General features: G+C 40.8%; 1 protein-coding gene across 6 annotated transcripts in view; it reads right to left on the bottom strand.

The window, feature by feature from the left end:
• Positions 1–5,765: 5,765 nt before the first annotated feature.
• The window catches only part of FAM161A (FAM161 centrosomal protein A), a 29,439-nt gene continuing 7,621 nt past the window's right edge, over positions 5,766–27,583 (bottom strand). For 2 of the 6 annotated variants that reach the window (NM_001374141.1, XM_054546195.1), the window contains 6 exon segments: positions 5,766–7,517; positions 8,023–8,177; positions 16,997–17,096; positions 19,513–19,680; positions 20,396–21,556; positions 23,106–23,344. In NM_001374141.1, the coding sequence (NP_001361070.1) occupies positions 7,373–7,517; positions 8,023–8,177; positions 16,997–17,096; positions 19,513–19,680; positions 20,396–21,556; positions 23,106–23,344 (1,968 nt within the window). In that variant the 3' untranslated portion in view covers positions 5,766–7,372. 6 annotated transcript variants of the gene reach the window in all.

Raw genomic sequence — 27,583 nt, 5'->3', positions numbered from 1 at the left:
TGGAGGTTACAGTGAGCCACGATCCCGCTGTTACACTCCAGCCTGGGTGACAGAGTGAGACTCTGTCTCAAAACAAAAAAACCAAGAAAACAAAATCTCATTCAAGTCTGGTAGAAAGAAAAGTCCTGAAAATGTGGTGATGAGCAAGGAATAACAAAAAACAATTAATTGTACATTAATGTCATTGACATTATCTTCAGTGGACTGTTCTATATTAGTGAACATTTTTTTTAAATGCACTGACTTTGTCAGGCTTCCTCCTGTCCTATTTTGATTCCTGTTTTTGTTTCCCATGAAGTGTTGCAGTTCCTCAACCACACACTCTTTTGGCATGGTTTTCAGGAACATAACTTTTAGGGTTAGCAAAAGGATGCTGTAGGTTTTTTTCATCCATCTGAGCATTATTATAGTGCAACAAGATAACTTATTTTCATAATGAAGTATACCATCTTCTTTTGATTAGCATTCAAGATGAATGAATATCATTATTTGTTTGAGAAAGGCTCCTTTATGATTTTTTTCTATTATACAATGTTAATGTCTTGTTTTGCATTTTTTCCTCATAGAGGATATTTTTTGTCTTAGAAAAAGTGAGCATTCTTCTAAGAGAAGTAAATGATGGACCCCACTGTACACCACAGACACATGTAGCTGGTGGAAATTCAGAAATGCTACTTCATACAGTACATTTAATGATGGGTTGGGTATACCTCTTAAATTAGGAATTGTGTTCTGCTGCATTTAATAGAAACCCACTTTCTGCCCGTGGCCGCCACCAGGAAGCATCATTAAAATCTCTCTTCCCACTGCCGTCATGTCTAAGTCAGTCTCCTAAAGAGCCAAGCAGCTGTGGCAGCTCTTCACTGGAGGGCTGAGCTTTGAAACAACTGATGAGAGGCTGAGGAGCCATTCTGAGCAATGGGGAACGCTCACAGTCTGTGTGGTCATGAGAGATCCCAACACCAAGCGCTCCAGGGGCTTTGGGTTTCTCACCTATGCCACTGTGGAGGAGGTGGATGCAGCCGTGAATGCAAGGCCACTCAAGGTGGATGGGAGAGCTGTGGAACCAAAGAGGGCTGTCTCAAGAGAAGGTTCTCAAAGACCAGGTGCTACTCAGCTGTGAAAAACTTATTTGTTGGTGGCATTAAAAAGACACTGAAAAACATCATCTAAGAGACAGTAGGATAAATGTGAACACTGCTAGATAACTGGTATTAAGGGGTTATTCTTTTTTGTATTATTCTTTTTTGTATGTGTGATGATGGTATTAGAGCTGTGTAACAAGGGAAAGTTTTTATCATTTAAAGATCTATACTGAAATATTTATACATGAAATATATCTGTGATTTGCTTTGAAACAACTAGGGGCTAGAGAGTGGGAATATAGAAGAAATAAACTTAATTGTGAGTTGATAATTCTTGACATTAGGTGATGGGCACATCTAGAAGATATAACTACAAAATGCCTTCCTACAAAGCTAAAGCTTCATTTATATTTTTCTTTAACATATATAAGTGTTGAAAAGGAAGAAACAAAAAAAAATGAAGTCTCTTTTCCATCACCTACTCCCAGGCTCTTAGAGGCAAACTCTATTAACATTTTTATTTTCTGGTATATCTTTTCAGAGTTAGATATAAGCATACATTTTAGGCCTTGACTTTTTTTTTCTTTTTTTTTTTTCTTAGACAGAGTCTTGCTCTGTTGCCCAGGCTGGAGTGCAGTGGCACAATCTCGGCTCACTGCAACCTCGGCCTCCCGGGTTCAAGCGATTCTCCTACCTCAGCCTCCAGAGTAGCTGGGACTACAGGCGCCTGCCACCACGCATGGCTAATTTTTGTAATTTTAGTAGAGATGGGATTTCACCATACTGGCCAGGCTGGTCTCAAACTCCTGACCTTGTGATCCGCCTGCCTTGGCCTCCCAAAGTGCTGGGATTACAGGCGTGAGCCACTGTGCCCGGCTATGCCTTGACTTTTAATAGTTATATACCAATTTTTTTCCTTCTCAATTTTTTATCTCCTTCTCTTATTGACATTTATAATTTGCCAAAGACCACAGTCTTAGTTGTTACAAAAATGAAAAAATAATTAAAGTAGATATCTAAATATTAGTATATCTGCTTTCTTAACTAGAAAATTTTACAAGCCATAGTTTTATTTTTCATTTATTCAATCTATATTAGTTGTAAAATAGAATCTGAATATCTTTTTTTCTTTTTTTTTTGAGACAGGATCTCACTCTGTTGTCCAGGCTGGTCTTGAACTCCTGGACTCAAGTGATTTTCCCACCTCAGCCTTCCAAAGTGCTGAGATTACAGGTGTAGGCCACTGCATCTGGTCAGAAATCTGGTCAGAATATTGGATTTTTTTTTTTTTAGACAGAGTCTTGCTCTGTTGCCCGGGCTGGAGTGCAGTGGCATGATCTCAGCTCACTGGAAACTCTGCCTCTCGGGTTCAAGCGATTCTCCTGCCTCAGCCTCCTGGGTAGCTGGGATTACAGGTGCCCACCACCATACCTGGCTAATTTTTGTATTTTTGTAGAGACAGGGTTTTACCATGTTGGTCAGGCTGGTCTCAAACTCCTGACCTCAAGTAATCCGCCTGCCTCAGCCTCCCAAAGTGCTGGGATTACAAGTGTCAGCCACTGTGCCTGGCAGAATATTGGAATTTTTAAGTAAAAGTTTAAAAACACACTATATACTGTGACCCTGATTATTATTTCCTCCCTTAAAAACAAAGTTGCTATACTATAAAGGTTATTCCTGGCCAGGCACAGTGGCTCACGCCTGTAATCCTAACACTTTGAGAAGCCAAGGCAGGAGGATCACTTGAGTCCAGGAGTTTGAGACCAGCCTGGGCAACATAGCGAGACACTGTCTCTAAATTAAATTTAAATTTAAATTTAAAATTTAAAAAAGTTATTCCTATAACTTTTCTAACAATACAGGTAAGTTAGTAAACCACAGCCACATCAGGACTACATATAAGTGAAAAGAAATGAGACTACCTAAAGAATTTAGGACAAAGTAATAACTTTGAGACTATAATATTATAGTCTAAATATTGTCAAATTGACAAAAACTTCATTTCACAATAACTTGCTCTCTTCTAAACAACCACTAAAACACACATATACACATATGTGATAGTTGAGAAGGGCATACATTTTTCTTTGAAGCAATGAGGTAATTTTTATAAAGTTATTTTTTATTTTTTTTTGAAATGGGGTTTTCACTCTTATTGCCTAGGCTGGAGTGCAGTAGCACAATCTCGGCTCACTGCAACCTCCGCCTCCCAGGTTCAAGTGATTCTCCTGCCTCAGCCTCCCAAGTGGCTGGGATTATAGGCACATGCCACCACACTTGGCTAATTCTTTTTGTATTTTAAGTAGAGACGGGATTTCACCATGTTGGCCAGGCTGGTCTCAGACTCCTGACCTCAGGTGATCTGCCTGCCTCAGCCTCCCAAAGTGCTGGGATTACAGGCATGAGCCGCTGCACCCGGCCTGAAGTTAATGATTTTGTATTGCCTAGGTCCAAATGTTGAAATCTTTGCTATTCTCAAGTGACTAGAATTAACTTGAGAAATACTGTCTAAGAGAAAAATACCAGATATCCTTAAAGGCATGCTTATTTGTTTTATTATGTAGACTAACTCAACAGAGTAAAAGAATAATTGCGGTGGCTCACGCCTGTAATCCCAGCACTTTGGGAGGCCGAGGCAGGTGGATCACGAGGTCAGGAGTTCAAGACCAGCCTGGCCAAGATGGTGAAATCCCGTCTCTACTAAAACTACAAAAATTAGCCAGGCGCGGTGGCAGGCACCTGTAATCCCAGCTACTCGGGAGTTGGAGGCAGGAGAATCGCTTGAACCTGGGTGGCAGGGGTTGCAGTGAGCCGAGATCGCACCACTGTACTCCAGACTGGGCGACAGAGTGAGACTCTGTCTCAAAAAAAAAAAAAAAAAAAAAAAAAAAATTGCTAAATTTTCCATCATATATGTATTTTATTTTTGAGTCAGGGTCTCACTTTGTTACCTAGGTTGGAGTGGTGTGATCAGGGCTCACTGCAGCTTCAACCACCTGGGCTTAACCAATCCTCCCACCTTAGCTTCCCGAGTATCTGGGACTACTCGGTGCATGACACCCCACCTGGCTAACTTTTGTATTTTTTGTAGAGACAGGGTTTCACCATGTTGCCCAGGCTGATCTTGAACTCCTGACCTCAAGTGAGCCGCCTTCCTCTGCCTCCAAAAGTGCTGAGATTACAGGCATGAGCCACTGCATCCAGACTTCCACCATATCTATAGATACATATATACGTGTGTGTTTGTGTATGTGTAAAATAACTTCATCCTCCAATAAGTCCCCAGGCCATTTTTTCTGCGGAAATAAGTATGAAGTAATAGGGTACCCAGTAATATTACGAAAGAAAAAAAGAGCATAACCTTTTTCTTGATGTTAGGTTACTCTTGTATAAGGAAAATCTCATAGGTAAAAAGAATTCTGGAGCCAATTCAGATGATACAAATGTAAAAAATTTTCAGTTACCTAACACCTGAAAACATGTTTGATTTAACCAATTGACTTCTGACCATCACTGTGTGATGTGATCTGCTAAAGTAATCTTTCAGCTGTCAATTTGATGTCTTTTTTTTTTTTTTTTTAAGATGGAGTCTCATTCTGTCGCCCAGGCTGGAGTGCAGTGGCGCCATCTCCGCTCACTGCAAGCTCCGCCTCCTGGGTTCACGCCATTCTCATGCCTCATCTTCCCAAGTAGCTGGGACTACAGGCGCCCACCACCACGCCCGGCTAATTTTTTGTATTTTTAGTAGAGACGGGGTTTCACCGCATTAGCCAGGATGGTCTCGATCTCCTGACATCGTGATCCACCCGCCTTGGCCTCCCAAAGTGCTGGGATTACAGGCGTGAGCCACCGCGCCCAGCTAACGTTTAGGCTTTTTTTTTTTTATAGAGACAGAGTCTTGCTCTGTTGCCCAGGCTGGAGTGCAGTGGCACGATGGCAGCTCACTGCAAACTCCGCCTCCGGGTTCCCGCCATTCTCCTGCCTCAGCCTCCCGAGTAGCTGGGACTACAGGCGCCCACCACCACTCCTGGCTAATTTTTTTTTTGTATTTTTAGTAGAGCTGGGGTTTCACTGTGTTAGCCAGGATGGTCTCGATCTCCTGACCTTGTGATCCGCCCATCTCGGCCTCCCAAAGTGAACAGCGATACGCATAGAATGATTTGAAACTGTCAGTGTCTCTCTCTTTTTTTAACTTTGGTTCTGTGTTTACCAGATCATGTCTAACAAAGTGCTTCAAAAGTTATTTCTAACCAAATAATATTTAAATCACAGTGTATCTCATTTAAGTACAAATATTTTAAGTTAATAGTTTCCTCAGGAATATTCTGTCTTCTGACACCATCATTTGAATATCACAGTTTGCAAAGAACTTTCCACATATGATGTCATCCATTCCTTCCTACAGCCACTCAAGATAGGTTCTATTCCCATTTTTTTAAAGGTAAGAAAACGAGATTGGTCCTGAAGCCAAGTGTTTCATGACCAAAGCCCACACTCTCCTCATGAAACTGAGAAGGGACAGGCTGTGGAGTGAATCCTTGAAAGCAAGTAATGTTTTAAGTACTATTACAATTTGTAGATTGTGTTTCACAGGCTCCCAATGAGCTAGGAGGGAAATGTTTTTAATCCCATGTGTACTCATTCTGAAGTAGCTGTAAGTATATAAAAACCATATTCATCTACAGACTCATTCAAACCTTTATTAAGTACCTACCATATGTACAATCCTGTGCCAAATATTAAGGGAATACAAAGATGAATTTTTAAGTGGTGCCAAATCCCAAGGAGTTTACAATATAATAATAGTAAAAAGTAATTTAACACGAACTGTAAGAAGAAAATTACAAGTAAACATTTGCCCCTGATGGAGAAAAATGACTTTATTTTTAAATTTAAAGCATAAATTGCCAGTTTGGAAACACTGCTATTACATACACCTGTATTAGTTCATCCTTTTAAAATGATGCTGATTGTTTTTAGAAAAGAAAATGTCTTATGCTGTATTATCTTTATGATTGGCTTCAAATTTTAAAACAAAAATTTGCTTAAAGAAAAAAATATAGATTTATAAAATCAGATTAACACTGTACACAGAGAGATAAAGTGTGTTGGCAATAATATGTAAAAAGTTGAACACAACTGAGTCTAGCAGTGAAGAGTTAAATCTGAATTACTTTGGAGACTTGCCTTAGCCAAGTTTTTATGCACAATTTCATCATATAAAAAACAGGGATACTTGCCCCTAATTTAGATTATAACTCATACATGCCATAATTACTTCCATCTGTAATAATACATAGGGTTAAAAAAGCTAGTATAAAAACTTTCCTAATAATTTACATATCAAAAATAATTTGGACTAGAACTAAGGATAAAAAGAAAAAGGGATGATGGTGTAGACCATTTAACAGTAAACTCTCAGTGCAAAAATAAATGTAAATTTGCAAGTATCCATTTTTTTCTATACTTTTTTTTTTTTTTTTTTTTTTTGAGACGGAGTCTCGCTCTGTCACCCAGGCTGGAGTGCAGTGGCGCGATCTTGGCTCACTGCAAGCTCTGCCTCCTGGGTTCATGCCATTCTCCTGCCTCTGCCTCCCAAGTAGCTGGGACTACAGGCGCCCACCACCACGCCCAACTAATTTTTTGTATTTTTAGTAGAGACGGGGTTTCATCATGTTAGCCAGGATGGTCTCAATCTCCTGACCTCGTGATCCACCCGCCTCGGCCTCTCAAAGTGCTGGGATGACAGGCGAGAGCCACCACGCCCGGCCTTTTTTCTATACTTTTAAAAATGGCTCAGAGCAGCAAAACAAGTTAGAGGATTTATTCTGTGAAATGTATTGCAGAGAAAAAGAATGGGCAAATAGTATAATTAAAAATACTTATTGATTCACACTTTCTAAAATTTTTAAAAAGTAAATCACCAAAGACCAATACTTCTCTCTCCTTTCAATACTAAGCCATTTTTTCCAGTAAAATTAATGAAATAATGTATATTTTTATAACTAATCAGTTTGTGACAGCTGTGGTTCTTACTTTTTAAAAATACAAAATCACAGTTGCAAACAGATAATACACAATGATTTTTAAAACTGAATAGGCAAAGCCTTACTCTAACTGATCAATGACCAATCAGCTGGATTCAGGCTTTTCAGGCTACAGATGACTTTGATCAACAGCCCTGCACATATCAGAGGCGTCCCCACAGATGTTCTAAACACAAATGTGGCTGCTGACACCCTGACACTGCAAACAACAGCAAGGCATAGAGAGGAGGCCTTGATGATTCAGTGTGATTCTTCAACAGGTTTCTCTTCTTCACTTTCTTGATTGGCTTCATCTTTTTCCTTGTAAGAATCCTGGCTGTTGGTATCGATAAAATAATTTTCTTCCCCATTCTCTCTTTCTTCTATTTTTTCTTCTTCATTAAAGCTAGGGGAAGAAATTTATCAGTCTTTCAAAGGAAAAATGAGTTGGTTTAAAGGTAAACAAACCCTCTGCAAGTATGCCACCGTGTAGCCAGTCTTCCTCAAGTGTATGAATTCCAATTTGTTACCAAGACAACTCAAAAAAAAGAAAGAAAACGTTATAAAAGTGCCCATTGAGAAATTTAATATTCCTGAAAACTAATTTATTTCAAAATTTGAGTGATTGGTTCTTTAAACTTCATTTGAAAGCATGCTATTATTTTTGTTACTGATGTCATTAAGAAATCTGTTATTCTGCTTTAAAAATAAAATACTTCATGTGAATGTTAATGTGTCAAACATGTTAAAATATCAGTGTGTTTTACAATAGTTCATATGTCTTTTATTATTGGGTAAAAGATCTTTTTAAAACAATATAGAACAAAAAATATATATAGTATAAAATTGTGCCTTTCTGCAGGTAATAATTTTTTCAAAGGTAAGCCATTCAGACATCTTATATATGTTACCTTTCTTTGTCTTCAGTGACACTTTTCGTCTCTTGATTGTTGAAGTACTCAAGTACTTTTCCACTTTGGCCTTTCTTTGAAACAAACTCATCAGATATTCCTAGTGCTTTTAGGGTATTAGAATAATGCTTTTCTGCTGCCATTCTTGCATTTTTCTATAGGAAAGACAAACCTTTTTAGACGAGAATAGAAGACTTTAAATTTTCATCAAAAATATATTAGGCCGGGCGCAGTGGCTCACACCTGTAATCCCAGCACTTTGGGAGGCCGAGACGGGTGGATCACGAGATCAGGAGATCTAGACCATCCTGGCTAACACGGTGAAACCCCGTCTCTACTAAAAATACAAAAAAATTAGCCGGATGTGGTGGCAGGCGCCTGTAGTCCCAGCTACTCGGGAGGCTGAGGCAGGAGAATGGTATGAACCTGGGAGGCGGAGCTTGCAGTGAGCGGAGATCACGCCACTGCACTCCAGCCTGGGTGACAGGGAGAGACTCTGTCTCAAAAAAAAAAAAAATGGATTAAAAGTACTGGTGATAATTAAGTTCAGCAGTCACAGTTGTTTGAAAATCTGCATACCCTATGACCAACAATTACACTCCTACACTCCTAGGAATATACCCAGAGAAGTTCCCACATATGTGTCCCAAGGGAGGACATGTACAAGAATGTTCAGGATAGTACTGTCCTTCAATAACCCCAAATGGGAAATCACCCAAATACCTATTAGTAGCAGAATGGATAAATAAATTGTGGTCTATTCCTATAATGGAGTGAAATAAAGCAAGGAAAATGAATGAACTACAGTTACATGCCACAACATGGATGGATCTCACAAATATAATACTGAGCAAAAGAAGCAAAGCACTGACAAGTACATATTGTATGATCTATATAAAGTTCAGAAATGGGCAAAACAACTATATTCTTTGAGGATAGGTACACACACTGTAAAATTGCAAAGAAAAACAAGGAAATACTTATCCTGAAAGTTAGAATGGCGGTTACCTCTTGGGGAGAGGTAGAGGGCTGTGATCTGCAAGGGCACATAGGGTTTTTGGGGTGCTAGCAATGGTCTATTTGTTAACATGGGTGGCGGCCACATTAGATTGATCTATAATTATTTTTTATATTGTACCTAGGTTTTATATACTTTTATGACTGTATAAAGATATCTGAAAAAAAGATTTCATGCAATAATTGTTGTCAGAGGATTTTTCTTTTTCTCTTTTTTTGAAAAAGGGTCTTGCTCTGTCACCCAGGCTGGAGTGCAGTGGTGCAAACACAACTCACTGCAGCCTCAACCTCCTGGGCTCAAGCGATCCTCCCACCTCAGTAGCTGGGACCACAGGCGCGTGCCACCATGCCCAGCTAATTTTTGTATTTTTTGTAGGATGGGGCTTCACTATGTTGTCCAGGATGGTCTTGAACTCCTGAGTTTAAGTGATCCACTGGCCTTGGCCTCCCAAAGTGCTGGGATTACAGGCATGAGCCATGGCACCCAGCCAATTTCTTTTATTTTATGTATCTACTATAATTTTTACTCTTTATAAGCCATATCCCCAATCCATTAAAGATGATAAAAGCACCAGTGTTGTAATCTTTACTCTGTGGAGGAAGCAAGGGATTTAACAAAAAGAATATGAATTTAGAACTGGGTTCAAATCTGTAGAATGTCACTTCCTGGCTTTAAGATCTGTTGGAACTGTGATGACCCTCTCAGCACAGTTCCAGAGAAGGCAGGCTTTATGGAGCCACACAGTGACTCGGTTCACACTAGTGCCTCGACTTTAGCCCATTTTAGCTCCCATGAGTGGATCTGAACTGTTAGAGGGCCAAGAATTGCCCTCTGGACCTCCAACTAAAGCAAGCATTCCTAATACTAGGAATGGCCCGGTTCCAATGTACCAACGGCATTCATACTGGGAAGGGTGTGGAGGAGTACCCAGTCTAACCCCCGTATTTAATAAAGAAACCAAGTCTCCCCCGGCCCCTGCCTCAAAGGTGAAATTGATTAAGGTCACAAGGCTAGTGAGTGGTAGAACCAAGTCTCTTGACCATTTCCTAGGTCTTTTATATTACATCATGCTACTTTCTCTAAGTGGTAGTAGTCGTCCTAGAGTTTGAAGGTGACCTAAAGCCTGACTTGAGCAACGTAGTTGTCAGATATTTGCCAAATCTAGTATGATGAGGGGCCATGGAGTCTAGTGTTACACAGGAGAACCCAAAATAGCAAGGACTGATTACAATGGATAAAAGTATCACCAGTGCATTTCCTGACACTCTGGAAAACTGAAAAAGAAGCACTGCTGCTAAAATGCACTCACTGTGAATAACAATAATATTTTTTAGAAAAGTAAGTAAAAACCCATCCAGAGTCTGTGAATATCAACAGACAAGCCTTGGGGAACTGAAAGGAAGGGCAAAATGAGAAATAAGAACTATACCCTAAAGACTACAGAGAAGAATAAAGAAACCCCAAACCTAGCTCTGAATGCATTACCAACAGCATATTCTGACTTCAGCAAATTAAATATATAAGACATTAAAAAGACATTAGTCAAAATTTGTGCCAGTAAGCCTTCATCTGACTTTGGTTTATAATTCAATTTAACATCTTCTCAGTTAATTAATCCTGTGATTTCCAAGAAACAGGACAACATAGTTTATTCTGTAAAGAATCACAGGCATATTGTGTTAGGGAATCACTCAGCAGCAGCGAGACCACAATTAACTCCTATAAATGGGCAAAGCAAATAGCTGCAAGCAAATTTATTAAAAACCAGCTGTTAATTAGCAACAACAGTTCCAGCAAAATAGACTGCAGCAAAAAATGTACTAAAAAAAAAAAGCAATGGTGATTCACTGCCACAGTAACTCTGTATATACTTTTTGAGAAGTTAATGAGAAGACCCCTTGATATCATTCATTGAAAATGAGAATAAATGGAATTGGTGAGAATGGATGATTGCCCCTGTTATAAAGGCTTATTAATTGTCTACCCAGGGTTAACATTTTAGTAGGGGAATGGAAATGGTAAGGTGAAGATACAATGAATGGTTCTGCAAAGAGCAAGGCAGAAAAATCAATCAAACTATTATGATTCAGATAGGAAATAAAGGTTCCACCTGGCATTTCACCATCAAGGATGGTGAAGGGCAGATCCAAAAATTATTTAGGAAGAAAATTTGACAGGTCTCTCAATGACCAGCTGAATGGGCAGGAATTGGGTACACACAGATATGAAGATGAGAACAGTAGGCCAGGTATGGTGGCTCATGCCTGTAATCCCAGTACTTTGGGAGGCCGAGGCAGGTGGATCACTTGAGGTCAGGAGTTCGGGACCAGCCCAGCCAGCATGGTGAAATCCCGTCTCTACTAAAAATACAAAAAAAATTAGCCGGGCATGGTGGTGTGCACCTGTAATCACAGCTACTCGGGAGACTGAGGCAGGAGAATCACTTGAACCCAGGAGGCAGAGGTTGCAGTGAGCCAAGATCACGCCACTGCACTCCAGCCTGTGTGACAGAGTGAGACCCTGTCTCAAAAAAAAAAAAAAAAAAAAAAGTGAGAACAGTAGACACTGGTCTCAAACTCTTGGCCTCAAATTATCCTCTCCCCTCAGTTTCCCAAAGCGTTGGGATTATAGGGTGTGAGTCACTGGCCTAATTTTTCTAATATAAAGATATTTCTGGCTGGATGTGGTGGTTCATGCCTGTAATCCCGGAACTTTGAGAGGCTGAGGTAGGCGGATCAAAAGGTCAGGAGTTTGAGACCAGCCTGACCAACATGATGAAACTTCGTCTCGACTAAAAATACAAAAAAAATTAGCCAGGCATGGTGGCACGCGCCTGAATCCCAGATACTCAGGAGGCTGAGGCAGGAGAATCACTTGAACCCGGGAGGCAGAGGTTGCAGTGAGCTGAATCCCAGATACTCAGGAGGCTGAGGCAGGAGAATCACTTGAACCCGGGAGGCAGAGGTTGCAGTGAGCTGAGATCGAGCCACTGCACTCCAGCCTGGGTGACAGAGTGAGACTCCTTCTCAAAAAAAAAAAAAAAGATATTTCTTAGACAAATAGCACTATAATAAATCATTGCTGCATATGTGTTCAATATTGGTCTTCCCAAATAATACTTCACACTTTCTTTCTTGTTTTGTAGTATCATCCATAATGATTCCTTTAATTTAGCATTTATTTACTTTCCTTTTTTTTTTTTCTAGACCTGTTGGAACAAGCCTCGCATGCCACTAACACAAATATTAGTATTCCCAGGTTATGTACCTGCTCCCTGGAATTGAGGTTAACAGAAAAAAAAACATATCAATCTGACCATTCCCCCAACCTCCAAAACAATCATATTCACAATTTAGTCTCAACACACATCTGTAATTGCTGCAATTGTGTGTCTTGAATGACTACATTTGTCTGTCTTGTTTCTATCTGACTTTAAGGGTCTCAAGGGATTTTCTGATATTCGAAAAGCATTTGTTGAGAAGGGGGCAGGAAAACAATATGATAGATAAAAGAATCACATGAAGACAGTCAGATCTGGGCTTGAATCCTGGTTCCCCTTCTTCTGGTTGTATCATCTAAGCCTCAAGATGTCCCTCATCTGTGAAATAAGAACCTCACAGGAGCAGTGTAAAGGTCAGTTAAGATAAAGCATATAAAGTGCTTAGTGGAGTGCTTGTCTTTCAGCAACCTCTCAAAAAACATTAGAAACCAGCTTCCAAATAGCTTTGTGCAGTTTCCCTCTTAAATGCAAACAGACAACCAAAGATAATCTGAGGAAAGCTTCTAATATGATAGACAAGCGGCTAAAAAAGAGAAAAAGGAACTTGAAGGAAACTGAGACAATATCACCAGTATGCTCAGAGATATAAAAGATAGACTGGGTGTGGTGGCTCACACCTGGAATCCCGGCACTTTGGAAGGCCAAGAAAGGAGGATTTCTTGAGCCCAGGAGCTTGAGACCAGCATGGACAACACAGTAAGACCCCTGTCTTTACAAAAAATACAGAAATTAGCGTGGCATGGTAGCTTGTGCCTGTAGTCCTAACTACTTGGGAGGCTGAGGTGGGAAGATCGCCTGAGCCCAAGGGGTTGAGGTTGCAGTGAGCCGAGATCATGCCACTGCACTCCAGCCTGGGACAGAGTAAGACCCTGTCCCAAAAAAAAAAAAAAAAAAAAAAAGTACTGCACCCATGAAAAATACCAAAGGAATATTTAATAATTGGGAAGCATTCTGGAAATTATGTCATTTTTCATTAGGTAAGCAAAAAATGCAGATTTGGAAGATAAATTTGAGGAAATCTTCTAGAACTAGAATAAAATAACAGTGATTTGAAAAGAAATACAAGAAATGTAGATAAATCCAGGTTAATATCTAACTAATCCCCAGTATAACAGTGAAAAAGGTCCTAAGATGTTGCTTATGCCAGAGGCCTGGAGCAGGGGTCGCTATCACGAACTAAGTACAGGTCTGTGGCCTGTTAGGAACCAGGCTGCACAGCAGGAAGTGAGCAGTGGGAGGGTGAGCACTATGGCCTGAGCCCTGCCTCCTACAGCGTTAGATTCTCACAGGAGGGTGACCCCTATTGTGAACTGCTCATGCCAGGGATCTAGGTTGCAGGCTCCTTATGAGAATCTAATGCCTGATGATGTGAGGTGGAACAGTTTCATCCTGAAATGATCCATTCCCCCATCCATCCACCCCACCCCACGCAACCCTGGTCTGTGGAAAAATGGTCTTCCATAAAACCAGTCTCTAGTGCCAAAAAGGTTGAGGACTGCTGACCTAGAGAGAAACCATTCCAAAGTGGAGCAGGACACTTGTGGGCTCCAGGGGAGGAAAGGAACTGATGAATTACCAATGTGTTTAACTGTTTGAGGGGGATTTTTGAGAGCTAACAGAAAAGCTTAAGAATAATAATCATACATACATTGGTGGGGAATGAGGGAAGGTGGGGGGAGGACCAAACAAAATTAGTAATTATTAACACAAGAAAAAAATTTTGTAAAGGAAATGTGATGGGCCAGTCACGGTGGCTCACGCCTGTAATCCCAGCACTTTGGGAGGCCAAGGCAGGCAGATCATCAGGTCAGGAGTTCGAGACCAGCCTGACCAACATGGTGAAACCTTGTCTCTACTAAAAAATACAAAAAAATTAGCCGGGCGTGGTGGCGCGCACCTTTAATCCCAGCTACTCAGGAGGCTGAGGCAGGAGAATGGCTTGAACCCAGGAGGCAGAGGTTGCAGTGAGCTGAGATTGTGCCACTGTACTCCAGCCTGGGTGACAGAGCGAGACTCTGTCTCAAAAAAAAAAAAAAAAAAAAGGAAATGTGATGATAATAATATAGGGCTCAGCTGCCAACATTGTTTACTAAGTTATAACAATGAATTCTGACCTAACTGTGATACAGCTGACTGGGAAACGGAAGGATGGCAAGATGCTGAAAGGGTAGGTAAGTGTGCTTCCGAGAGGACGTGTTAAAACAGCTAAATCCTCACCTACCATATCAATAAGCTAGTAGATAGAGTCTGTAATGAAAAAGATAAAAGAACAGTTGAAAGAATGTTACTGAACAATGAAATACCACTTTGTACCCACTAGGAAGGCTATAACAAAAAGACAAAAGCTAGGTGCAGTGGTTTATGCCTGTAATCTCATCAACTTGGGAGGTGGAGGTGGGAGGATCACTTGAGGCCAGGAGTTCAAGACCAGCCTGGGCAATACAGTGAGACCCAGTCTCTACAAAAAATAAAATTAGCTGGGCATGATGATGTGGGCCTTTGTCTCAGCTACTGGGGATGCTCATACTGGGGATCATTTGAGCCCAGGAGTTCAAGGTTCCAGTGAGCTATGATTGTACTACTGCACTGGCCTGGGCAACAGAGTGAGACCCTGCCTCTAAAAATATTTTTCTAAAAAAACCAGACAGACAATAACAAGTGCTGGTGCTATTCACAACAGCAAAGACATGGTATCAACCCAGCCCATCAGCAGTGGATTGGATACAGAAAATATTTTACACATATACCATGGAATACTACACAGCCATAAAAAAGAATGAAATCATGTCCTTTGCAACAACATGGATGCAGCTGGAAGCTATTATCCTAAACAAACTAAAGCAGAAACGGAAAACCAAACATCCCATGTTCTCACTTACAAGTGGGAACTAAACACTGGGTACACATGGAAATAAAGATGGGAACAACAGACACTGGAGGATATAAGAGGGAGAGTGGAGGGAGGAGGGCAAGGGTTGAAAACCTACCTATTGGGGGGAGGAGGGCAAGGGTTGAAAACCTACCTATTGGGTACTATGTTCATTACCTGGGTGATGAGTTCAATCATACCCCAAACCCCAGCTCACACAATATACCCTTTTTTTTTTTTTTTTTTTTTTTTTTTTAGATAGAATTTTGCCCTTGTTGCTCAGGCTGGAGTGCAATGACACAATCTCAGCTCACTGCAACCTCCACCTCCCAGGTTTTAGCAATTCTCCTGCCTCAGCCTCCCAAGTAGTTGGGACTACAGGCACGCAAAACCATGCCTGGCTAATTTTTGTATTTTTAGTAGAGATGAGGTTTCACCATGTGGGCCAGGCTGGTCTCGAACCCCTGACCTTAGGTGATCCACCTGCCTCGGCCTCCCAAAATGCTGGCTGGGATTACAGGCATGAGCCACGGCACCTGGCATACCCTTGTAACAAACCGGCACATATACCCCTTGAATTTAAAATAAAAGTTGAAAAAATAAATAAATAAATAAACAAATAAATAAGAAAAACCCAGAAGCAGTGTAAAAAGCAAAGACAAAAAACTTGCAGTTCAGAGCTGGAGATAATGTCTTTGAGCCAAAAGCCAATCACTTTATGATTATAATGTAGAACAGCTTAAAATGATTTTCCCCCCTAAAGTTGAAATAAAGATGTTAAAAAAATCCATCCCTTAAAATGAAAGGCATTATATAAAATTATATCTAGATCAGTGAGCAAAAAGATTACGTAACTTTGAGAGACTATAATGTGCAGATTCACCCACAATACATGTCCACTGTCCTCAATGAGTCACTGGCAAGTACAGTTCTGTAACTATGCTCATCTGTTACAGGTAAATTCTCCAACTGTCTATTGTCCAATTATAACAGCTTCAAATTCACAATTTAGAACCTGTAACCTCCAGTGATTTTGTCCATTGTTAAGCCATGTCACCCATACAGATGCCTCCCCTATGGGACAAAGGAGAAGATGACCTAAAATTGACAAATTTCCCTTAAGGGAAAGGTTGTAAAACTGGGCATAAACTTAGTAAATCAGGGTCCACTGTCCGTAAGACTAGTTTGTTTTTCCTATAGAAAGGAAGTTCTTTTAGTAATTGCAGAGAAGATTGAATTACAGACTCACTTAAAAAAAAAACTGGCAGAAATAACTCTGATTCAATCAGCCACTTTGTTTCATTTTTTTAATTCTTCAAAGACCTCCAAGTGATATCATGAAGCCTCATTTTAATATCTAACCAAGTTTGTACTGAAAAAAGACCAGCCATTAGAAACCAGCTTGCAAAATTATTTTACGAACTACTGGATTGACATGTCATTTATCAAACTTATGTGCTTCATCAAAAAGATTCAATGTTCAGATTATTTTTTTGAGATGAGGTCTTGCTACACTGCACAGGTTGGACCAAAACTCTTGGGCTCAAGCAATCTGCCCACTTCAGCCTCCCAAGTAGCTGGGACTACAGGTGCACACCACTACACCTGGCTAAATGCTCAGATTTAAGCAAAATTACTCATTGGCTGATATGATGAAGCCAACACAAACAACAATAATGTATCTCAACAGTTACATAACACATAAGAAAAATGGACTGTAAATTTAGGAGCTAAAGCTGTAAAAACAAAACAAAACAAAACAAAACAAAAAAACTGACAATAGCTCTTAAATTCCAATAAACACAACCTGAGCAACTCTTTCAAATAGCAGTGGCCTCTTTTTTAATTTTTCTTCTCTTTCTTCTAGTTCTCGTTGGTATTCTCTCATCCTTTCCTTTTCGCTCTTTCTAAAATTAAATAAAAGCAATGGAATTTTAAAAGATCGTCTAAGAAATAAGAACTTACATATGTAACATTTAACTTATCAACTTGTACAAAGTCAATAAAAAAAAAGAAATAACATTTAGCTTAGCTGACAAATCAGAAATTATGAGCACAGTTCACAGTTTACCTCGATTCCTCTTCTATACTGGTTAATTCTCATGGAATGCAGAATAAAATCCTAGGTTCTCAGATCACACATATTATGCTCTAGGAATAGTCTGGACACTTTAATTTCTGAAATCCTCAAGGCATAAATATATTAAGGGACTTCAAACTGACCTGAAGAGATGAATGAAAGCCCTCTTGTCTCATTTATAAGTGTATAAAACCAAGAAAATTTTAGAACAAATTAGCTATCTTCTCTGTAAGGAATTTCTTCTGAAAACAAGATCTTGCTCTTATTTATTATTATTATTTTACTGTTGTTGTTATTTATTTTTTGTTTTGAGATGGAGTGTCATTCTGTTGCTCAGGCTGGTGCAGTGGTGCAATCTCAGCTCACTGCAACCTCTACCTCCTGGGTTTAGCCTCCTGAATAGCTGAGATTATAGGTGTGCACCACCACGCCTGGCTAATTTTCTGTATTTTTAGTAGAGACGAGGGTTTCACCATGTGGCCAGGCTGGTCTTGAACTCCTGACCTCAGGTGATCTCCCTGTCTCGGCCTCTCAAAGTGCTGGGATTACAGGCATGAGCCATTGCGCCTGGCCTATTATTTTTGAGACAGGTTCTCTCTCTGTTGCCCAGGCTGGAGTGCAGTGGTGCAATCATGGCTGACTGCAGCTTTGACTTCCTGGGCTCAAATGATCCTCCCACCTTAGCCTCTTGAGTAGGTGGAACTACAGGGGCATGCCACCACACCTGGCTAATTTTTTAAAATTTTTTGTAGAGATGGGGGTATCATTATGTTTACCAGGCTGGTCTCAAACTCCTGGGCTCAAGCAATCTTCCTGCCTTGGACTCCCAAGGTGCTGGGATTACAGATATGAGCCATGGCATCCAGCCTTTGCTGTTATTTTTTTCCCCTAAATAAGATCTCCTACAGGTTAGTGGCAAAGTTAATTCAATGGGAGCAAGTCAAAGGAGAAGTAAAGAGCATGAGAATATAACATAAAGAGAAACAGGAACCAAAATATATAAATTTACCATAAGTGTTCTCACTGTTTGAGCAAGATCCTATAATAAATTAAACTACACTATTTTCTCTATGTAAGATATAATTGCTACCAAGATAATAAGATTAATGGATTGGGGAAAATAATTATATTTTTAAATGATAATTAGTCTTAATTATACACAAGTTGGTGTTATGAAAAAGCTATTGTCCAGGCGCAGTGGCTCATGCCTGTAATCCCAGCACTTTGGGAGGCCGAGGTAGGCAGATCACCTGAGGTCAGGAGTTTGAGACCAGCCTGGCCAACATGGCAAAACCTCATCTCTACTAAAAATACAAAAATTAGCTGGGCGTGGTGGTGAGCACCTGTAATCCCAGCTACTCTGTAGGCTGAGGCAGGAGAATCACTTGAACTCGGGATCCAGCCTAGGTGACAGAGCGAGACTCTGTCTCAAAAAAAAAATAAATAAATAAAAAATAAAAAGCTATTAATAGTTTACTTCCTAAGGGTAAGTAATCTATTTCTAAGAAACATTATGCTCAAGTTCATCAAATTAAGCTCCCTTTATCAATGGATTAAGGCTAAATTATAAAAGAATACTCATTGTAATTAAAAGCACATAGGCATATTTAGAAATCAGATTAAAAAGTAATAAATCATATTACTTACCTGGCTTTGAGGGAGATATTTTCCTACTTAAACATCAACATTTTTATGTGCAACATCTGGAACACTGGTTTTCAAACTTTGTACTGCAGAATTCTAGTGAAGGGGTTCTAAGGATTCCGTGAATATTTTTATATTGAAACTAACAAAATGCAACACATACTACTAAACATTAACATATGTGCTAATGAACACATCACATAACCGATGTTTAACGTGTTAATTTGTGCTATCGGATTTCATACAAACCTTAGAACAAAGCTCTTTGATATATCTGTTTACTGCAATCAAAAATAATATAAACAACAAGATCAGATATTGGTATAAGATTATAACCATTAACTAAGGCCACAATAGAAAATGTCTGTATTCATCAACATAGCTTCATGGTTCTCACCATAAAGGTGAGTATATATGTTGGTTCTCACCATGAGGTAAGTGTGTGTGTGCTAAACATAAGTAACTGATGACAATTTAAATCCATAAGCTAAAACACTAATGCTATTTTCAATCTGCTCATATTTTACTATCTACTGATTTAAAAAAAAAAGAAAGTTTGAAAACCAGTGGTCTGGAGATTCAAGATTTTTTCATGATACCTGAGACATTTTACTCTGGATTTAGATATTTGAGCTAAACTTTGATGTGAGTCATAAGCCTTAGCCCGGGTTGTCAGGAGTTTCTGCAATTCTTTCATTCTTTGCTTCTGTTTAGTTAGGATCCGATTTCTCTCTTCTTCCAACATTTTCTTTTCCTCAAGTGATCTCCTGAGGGTAACAAACTAAGGCTTAATCCACTTTAAGCCAATGAGAATGTTGTTTAGCAAAGATTTAACATGGGATAATTTGAATTTTGATAATTCAAAATTTGAAAAAAGGCAACCTTTTGAAAAGGATCTGACCTGTAAAACTAGAAATATTTATTTATTTATTTATTTATTTATTTATTTATTTATTTATTTTTGAGATGGAGTCTCGCTCTGTCACCCAGGTTGGAGTGCCATGGCGTGATTTCGGCTCACTGCAAACTCTGCCTCCTGGATTCAAGCGATTCTCCTGCCTCACCCTCCTGAGTAGCTGGGATTACAGGCACCCACCACCACGCCCAGCTAATTTTTTGTATTTTTAGTAGAGATGGGGTTTCACTATCTAGGCCAGGGTGGTCTTGAATTCCTGACCTTGTGATCCATCTGCCTCGGCTTCCCAAAGCACTGGGATTACAGGTGTAAGCCACCGTGCCCGGCCAGGTAAAACTAGAAATCTTAAGACTAATATTTTCTAATCCTCCAAAATTTATAAATGAAAAATACATTCATTTCTTAGAATACCCTCTGACAAAATATCATATATTATATAGTAAAATATCTTATAGACACAATAATAATTTCTAAGTATTTTCAAATGTACCAACATAAACTCCACAGAGCTGCATACACTCATCTGGCAACCATGAGTCAGTCAGTACTGTGTCCTAGTTACTTACCTTACGGCTTGTTCTCGTCCTCTGGAAGATACCGTGGGCACTGGAGGGTTGCAGTTACAAGGCACAGGCTTTACACCTGCACATCTTACTGGTGACTTACGCCTTGGAGACAAATAAGGCCAACGTGTTTCTTTTAAATTTTCTTCATCTGCTTCGATGTCTGCCAAAATTTTTTCTCTTTTAATAGATGCATGTGGAGATGCCCGAAGATCAAATGGTTTACACACCGTTAAGAGTTTTGGAGACTTGTGCTCTGAGAGGTGTTTCTGGTATCTCTCAGGAAGGTCCTCAAAATCAGGAGTCGGGCACCTAACCTTGTGTTTATACTTCAACTTTACAACCTGTTCAGGACACCTGGGGTTCCTGCCTCCGCAAGCTGACCTACAAGGCAGAGGAGATGAGTTCTGTAAATGCTCCTGGGCTCTCAGCTGTGTCCTAAGGTTTCGATAGAGCTCTCCTTCTTTTAACTTGTCATTGGTAGTTGAACCATAAGTAGATCGAGGAATGGGTCTGGCTTTAAATCGATTTGTTTTCTTTTTATACTTAAGAAAGTCTCTCAGCTGCTTTTCCCGGGCTGCTCGCTTCTGTTCCTCCCTTGCTATAAATTTAAATGGCTTTTGCGAGGCCAAAAGAGCTTCTTTGTTTTTCTCCTTCAGAGACCTTCTCCGTTCTTCTTTTTGCTTGACTAAATCATGGTAAAGGGGGAGAAAGACAGATGCAGGAACTGGATTGGCTCGGAATTTCTTCTTACACTCTGGATCCTCTTCTTGTTTTTTGAGCAGTTTATGTACCATTTCGATATCTGATTTAGATTTCATGGACTCTTCTTTTTTCTTCTGTTCTCTTATCATCATTTGAAAAGGCTCCGGTACTGTAATCGTGGGCACCCATTCTTTTCGTTTCTTCCTTGTTTTTTCAGCTGCGTGGAAGCCAGTATCTTTACAGTGAATATAATCTTCAACACAAAAGTCTGTCCACATGTTGTTGATGAGCTCCTTAGCATAGGTCATCATTCTGTTTTTCCTAGGATACTCTTTTTCTAGGTTGGGTAACTCCTCTTCAGAGGAGGACACGTACAAGGAGGAAGACTGGCCTAAATCAGGCTCTGAAAATGATGTCATTAATGAGACAGGGTGATAGGAGTTCTTTTCTGATACAGATCTAAATGAGAAGAATAACTATGTTATACTTTCAGTTGTATGTGACCAAATATGAAAATTAAGAGTTACATATTTTCTTTTTTTTTCTGAGACAGAGTCTCACTCTGTTGCCCAGGTTGGAGTGCAGTGGTGTGATCTCGGCTCACTGCAACCTCCACCTCCCAGGTTCAAGCAATTCTCCTGTCTCAGCCTCCCGAGTAGCTGGGACTACAGGCATGTGCCACCATGCCCAGCTAATTTTCTGTATTTTTAGTAGAGACGGGATTTCACCATGTCACCCAGGATGGTCTCAATCTCCTGACCTCATGATCTGCCTGCCTCCGCCTCCGCCTCCCAAAGTGCTGAGATTACAGGCATGAGCCACTGTGCCCAGCAAAGAGTTACATATTTTCTAAGATCAGGGTATAATCAGAAGAGAGGAGCTGGACAGGGCTTGTAAGAATTATCACTTTTATTTGGAATAGAGCTGGGCAATGCCCATAAATTATCCACTTTTGATTCCTTCATTTTACAGAGAAGGAACCTGAGATGGCAGAGGCTCCTTGTGTCTAACCTCTATTAAATTCTCCCCACACTTTCCAGAGTCACTGTCCTGAAGCATAGATCTGATCATGTCATTCCCCTGCTTGAAACTTTTTGATAATTCCTCACTGCTATGAAGTCAAGCCTAGATTACAAGCCCTTCGAGACTGGCACATATCTTTTCAGTCTTACCCCTCACCACTGGCTACCCCAATCTCCATTCTGCATTCATATTCAGTCCTGTGAAGTTTCTCACACACGATATGATTTCTCATGCCATCTTGCCTTTGCACACATGGTTTCTACTGCCTAGAAGGCCAATACTTATTCTTCCTCCAAGACTGAACTCAGATGTGACACTTTAGTGGAAAATTCTGGCCTGCATCCCTCTGAAAGCTTGGCATGACCAACTGCTTCTTCCTCTGTAACACTCTGTTACATCATGCTGTAATGCAATTTTTGGTTCTCAGCTAGTCTCTAAGCTCCTTGAAGGCATCTTGTTTTTGACTCCTCAGTGCCCAGGCATAGTCTGGCACACAGGAGACATGCAAGCATCGCTGACTGACTAGATGTGTAAGTCTCAGAGCAGGTGAGTTCACAGCAGAAATGGGTCTTGAAATTGCAGACTATCTTGAAAACATAAATCAGATTCATGTCTCCTAGTCCTGAACTCTTTGTACTAAATCTTTAATGAGCTCATGTTAATCCACATATTATAAAGAGCTTTTAAAATTAAACTTTAATATTTACCATTTAAAATGGCCCAGACTAAGTATTTTGATACATGCCCTCAGTTCTATGGGTGGGTCAGAGAGAAAAGACCAAATGGCCACCAAATGACCCTCAAGCAAAAGGTCACCCAGTAAGCTGATAAGCCATTAAACATTTTGAATAAAATCCTACCTCTGTATATCGTTGGGAGTACAAAGGGCTATTTAAGAGAAAATATTATGAAATAACTTTGTTCTGTCCTTTTAAGGATATATTTTATTTTATACTCCACAAATAACATTGAGTTACAAGCTTACCTGGAAGAGTCACTAAGAGAGTCTTCCCTGATGACCAGTGGCTGAACTTCCTTTAAATGTAATTTATCCTGGTACATTTTCTCTAATTTTGCCATAGTTTCTATGTGGGCAGCCTTCAACTCTTCTACTTTCTTGAAATACTCCTCATTAGAGTGGTGAATATCTGGAAAGTTCACAAAGTCCTCATAGCTTATCGGTGCATGTTCATCCACCCCAGAAAAGCTGGTGTTCAAATCAGCCTGGTGGGGAGAAAACACTTGTTATATGGTGACTGGAGCTGAAAGACAAATTAAGCTGACACTGATCCAAAATGCTGCTTCTTGAAGAGTCTACCTAGTTAGTTATACATTAATTATAGGCTATGCATATAGAATGAGTTATAGGTTATTTGTGGGCTATGTACATTTTCCCCAGTGATATTTTAAGAACAAGAGGGAGCAAGACCAAACTGTCAGAAAATAAATGTTATTTAATCCATTTGATAAAGGATGGTTCGATTCCCAGATCAACCAACAAAAGGTATAATAGGATAGAACCCAACAACCCTTTACAAAGTATTTCTATAAGGAGCCTCCTGAGTTGTAAGTTTTAACTGAGATGAAGAGGAACACAGTTCTTCCTGCTGTAAACCAGGCAACCACAGCCCAATGCTCTCCCTCCAGCTGCGCTCCTGCAGTGTGGCTCCAAGGACTGCCAGTGGAGAGAAGGCAGGGAAATAGAGGGAATGGGGGCAGGGACAAAGTTCTCAGTGGCTTATCAAGGAGCCAGGGAGAAGCCCTCCTCACAGTGGGGCAAGACTTTGGGAGGGAGTAAGAGGACATGGGAGGGGGTAGGAGGGACTTTCAGGGTAGCTGCTCCTGTAGGCACAAAAGCAGTAGCTCCCATGGGTGACCGGGACTTTAGGATGACAACAAAGCAAAGAAGAAAAAATGGTGTAATTATTCAACATACAGATCATGTTTAGAAGGGTCTGACTTGCCTTTCTCCCTCACTCCCTTTACATACCTTTCAGTTTTTTTGTTTGTTTTTTTTTTTTTTTTACGAGCCGGAGTCTCACTCTGTCACCCAGGCTGGAGTGCTGTGGCACGATCTCAGCTCACTGCAACCTCTGCCTTCTCCTGCCTCAGCCTCCCAAGTAGCTGGGATTACAGGCGCACGCCACCACACCCAGCTAATTTTTGTATTTTAGTAGAGACGGGGTTTCACCATGTTGGCTAGGCTGGCCTTGAACTCTTGACCTCAGGTGATCTATTTGCCTCGGCCTCTCAAAGTGCTGGGATTATGGGCATGAGCCACTGTGCCCTACCCTTTGAATTCTTTTAATTGAAGCAACTAAAGAGATAAAACCCCATTTTCTCCATAAATATAAAATTTTTATTATGTTCTCAGTTGAGAAACAGTTGAAATTATTTATGATACTATGCATAAAAGGCTGCCAACCACGGTTTTAAATTTAGCCTACTGTCTGGAACAGATGCAAAATGAAACAATTTTGCTACGGAAAATTATAGATCCAATCTGATAAGACTCTAGAAAATAAATCTGTTTAGCTTCTCTCAAAAGAAAAATTCAGAAGAGTCAATTATAAATAGTAGTTATAGATGTGTTGTTTTTGTTTCCCACTGGAGGCTTCTCAGAAGACATGGTTTTTTTTTTTTTAATGGGCTAAAATCAGTGTACAAGAGGACAGTGTTGTACTACTTGGGGTAACTTAAAGAAAACAAATTTTAAAAAATCAGTCTTCAGGGGCCAGGCACGGTGGCTCACGCCTATAATCTCAGCACTTTGGGAGGCCAAGGCAGGCGGATCATGAGGTCAGGAGATCGAGACCATCCTGGCTAACATGGTAAAACCCTATCTCTACTAAAAATACAAAAAATTAGCCAGGCGTAGTGGCGGGCACCTGTATTCCCAGCTACTCGGGAGGCTGAGGCAGGAGAATGGCGTGAACCTGGGAGGCAGAACTTGCAGTGAGCTGAGATCAGGCCACTGCACTCCAGCCTGGGCGACAGAGCGAGACTCTGTCTCCAAAAAAAAAATCAGTCTTCAATAGAACTTATATGCAGAAATTTGCTACCAACAACTCTGAATCAGAGAACTGCTTTAAGTATGTCAAACAATTCAATTAAGAGAATTCTCTGATATCTTCTGCTGTTTCCTTATGTGCTTCTCACCATAAACTTCTTATCTGTAGGATGACTACTTTGTGAATTTCCTCATTCATTAAATATTTGGGGGCCATCCTGCAATCAGCTAGCTGCTAAAAGGTACGTCAGATTTTTTTTAAATTCTACCTTTGAGGCCAGGCACAGTGGCTCACACCTGTGATCCCAGCACTTTGGGAGGCCAAGGCAGCCAGATCACTTGAGGTCAGGAGTTTGAGACCAGCCTGGTCAACATGGTGCAACCCCCTCTCTACTAAAAATACAAAAATTAGCCAGGCGTGGTGGCACGTATCTGTAGTCCCAGCTACTTGGGAGGCTGAGGCGGGAGAGTCACCTGAACCCAGGAGGTGGAGGTTGCAGTCAGCCAAGATCGTACCACAGCACTCCAGCTTGGGTGACAAAGCAAGACTCTGTCTCACTTAAAACAAACAAACAAAAACTCTACCTTTGAGAAGTTTCCAGCTAGCTTAGGAAAGGACATATATATAAATAATTGACAGCTGACTTAGAATGAGACCAAACACCTGATTCCTGCCCACAAGCTACTTCCAGCTAAGCGGGGAGACAGATGTATGTCACAATGTCAGACACTAAGAGACAGAGGCACAATTCACAGAGGTGAGCCAGACTGGAGACACATGGTTGGATGAGGACAAAGTTTGCCAGATCAGGCAGGCAGTGAAAAAGGAATAAATAAATCTGAGGCATAGTGCTAGAACATCCATCACCAGGAAACACGTGGATAAATGTCTGGAGACCTGGTGAGAAGGCTGGGCTGGAGAGCAGATACAGGAGACACCAATCCACACAGAAGTAGCAGGTGCAGCCTTGGTTATGGACGAGGCTGCCTGGAGGGAGTGTCAGCAACAAGAGATGAGAGGACCTGAGAATGGAGATGTTGGAGAACACCAACATTTAAATATTCAGCGGAAGGAGGACTAATACGAGGTAGAGAGTGGCATGAGAGATACAAAGACCAACTGATAAGGGTCTTTGGAGCCTCTGATTGAGCATTCCGACACCACATCTGTAATTTTTCTCCTAAGCCATGAGAACACTCCAAACTAAAAGTTATTTAACTCTCACCCAATGCTTTCACCTTTATAGGGTCAAAAGGGGGCTGAAACCAGGTGACCAGTGACCAGGAGCCAGTGGTAGACAGGAAATGGAGGGAGCTTTTGTTTGGTTTGAGTTTGGAAGATAGGGGAAGACTTCCTGGAGGAGGTGATATTTGAGATGAGTCATAAAGAATGGAGGCCAGGTGTGGTAGCTCATGCCTGTAATCCCAGCACTTTGGGAGGCTGCAGTGGGAGGACTGCTTGAGGCCAGGAGTTGCAGACCAGCCTGGGCAACACAGCGAGACACCATCTCTACAAATTTTTTTTAAAAAATTAGCTGGATGTGGGGGCTGAGGTGGGAGGATAACTTGAGCCCAGGAGGTTGAGGCTGCAGTGAGCCGTGAGCACGGCACTGCACTTGAGCCTGGGCGACAGAGTGAGACCTCGTATCAAGAAAAAAGAAGGCTGGGCGCGGTAGCTCACGCCTGTAATCCCAGCACTTTGGGAGGCTGAGGTGGGTGGATCACTTGAGCTCAGGAGTTCAAGACCAGCCTGGCCAACATGGTGAAACCCCTTCTCTACTAAAAATACAAAAATTAGCCAGGCATGGTGGCATGTGCCTGTAGTCCCAGCTACTCGGGGGGCAGAGGCAGGAGAATCGCTTGAACCTGGGAGGCAGAGATTGCAGTGAGCTGAGATCAAGCCATTGCACTATAGCCTCAGCGACCAAGCAAGACTCAGTCTCAAAAAAAAAAAAGAATGGAGAAACCTATAGCATCACAGAGTGTTTATGGGAAAGAGGGAGGAAGTACCCTAGACAAAGGAAATGGCATTAGCAAATGCGCAGGCTGGGGTTGGGGAGGCTGTGCATAGCAGAGGGCAAGGTGCACATAGCTGCCGGATAAAAGGAGAGGAAAACCCATAAAGCAGTTTTGGGAAGTAAACCTAGAAAGGGAGGTTAGGGCAAGCAAGAAGGGGTTTCCATCTCCCGTCTACCACTGGCTCCTGATTACTGGTCACCTAGTTTCAGCCCCCTTATGACCCTTCAAAGATGAAAGGGTTGGGTGGGAGTTAAATAACTTTTAGTTTGGAGTGTTCTCACAGCTTAGGAGAAAGATTTCAGATGTGATGTCGGGATACTCATACAAGCCTGGGCTCTACACTTAGCAATGTGATGTGGGCATGAACTTCTTGAACATCAGCTTTAAGATACATAAAGTAGGTGTGCCAGGTGTTAAACTAGTGTCTCTCAGCT

This window comes from Pongo abelii, chromosome 12, assembly GCF_028885655.2.
Source record: "Pongo abelii isolate AG06213 chromosome 12, NHGRI_mPonAbe1-v2.0_pri, whole genome shotgun sequence".
In the NCBI taxonomy this organism is placed as follows: Eukaryota; Metazoa; Chordata; class Mammalia; order Primates; family Hominidae; genus Pongo; species Pongo abelii.
Note: the sequence above shows the minus strand (reverse complement) of the source record. Positions and strands in the feature narration are given on the sequence as shown.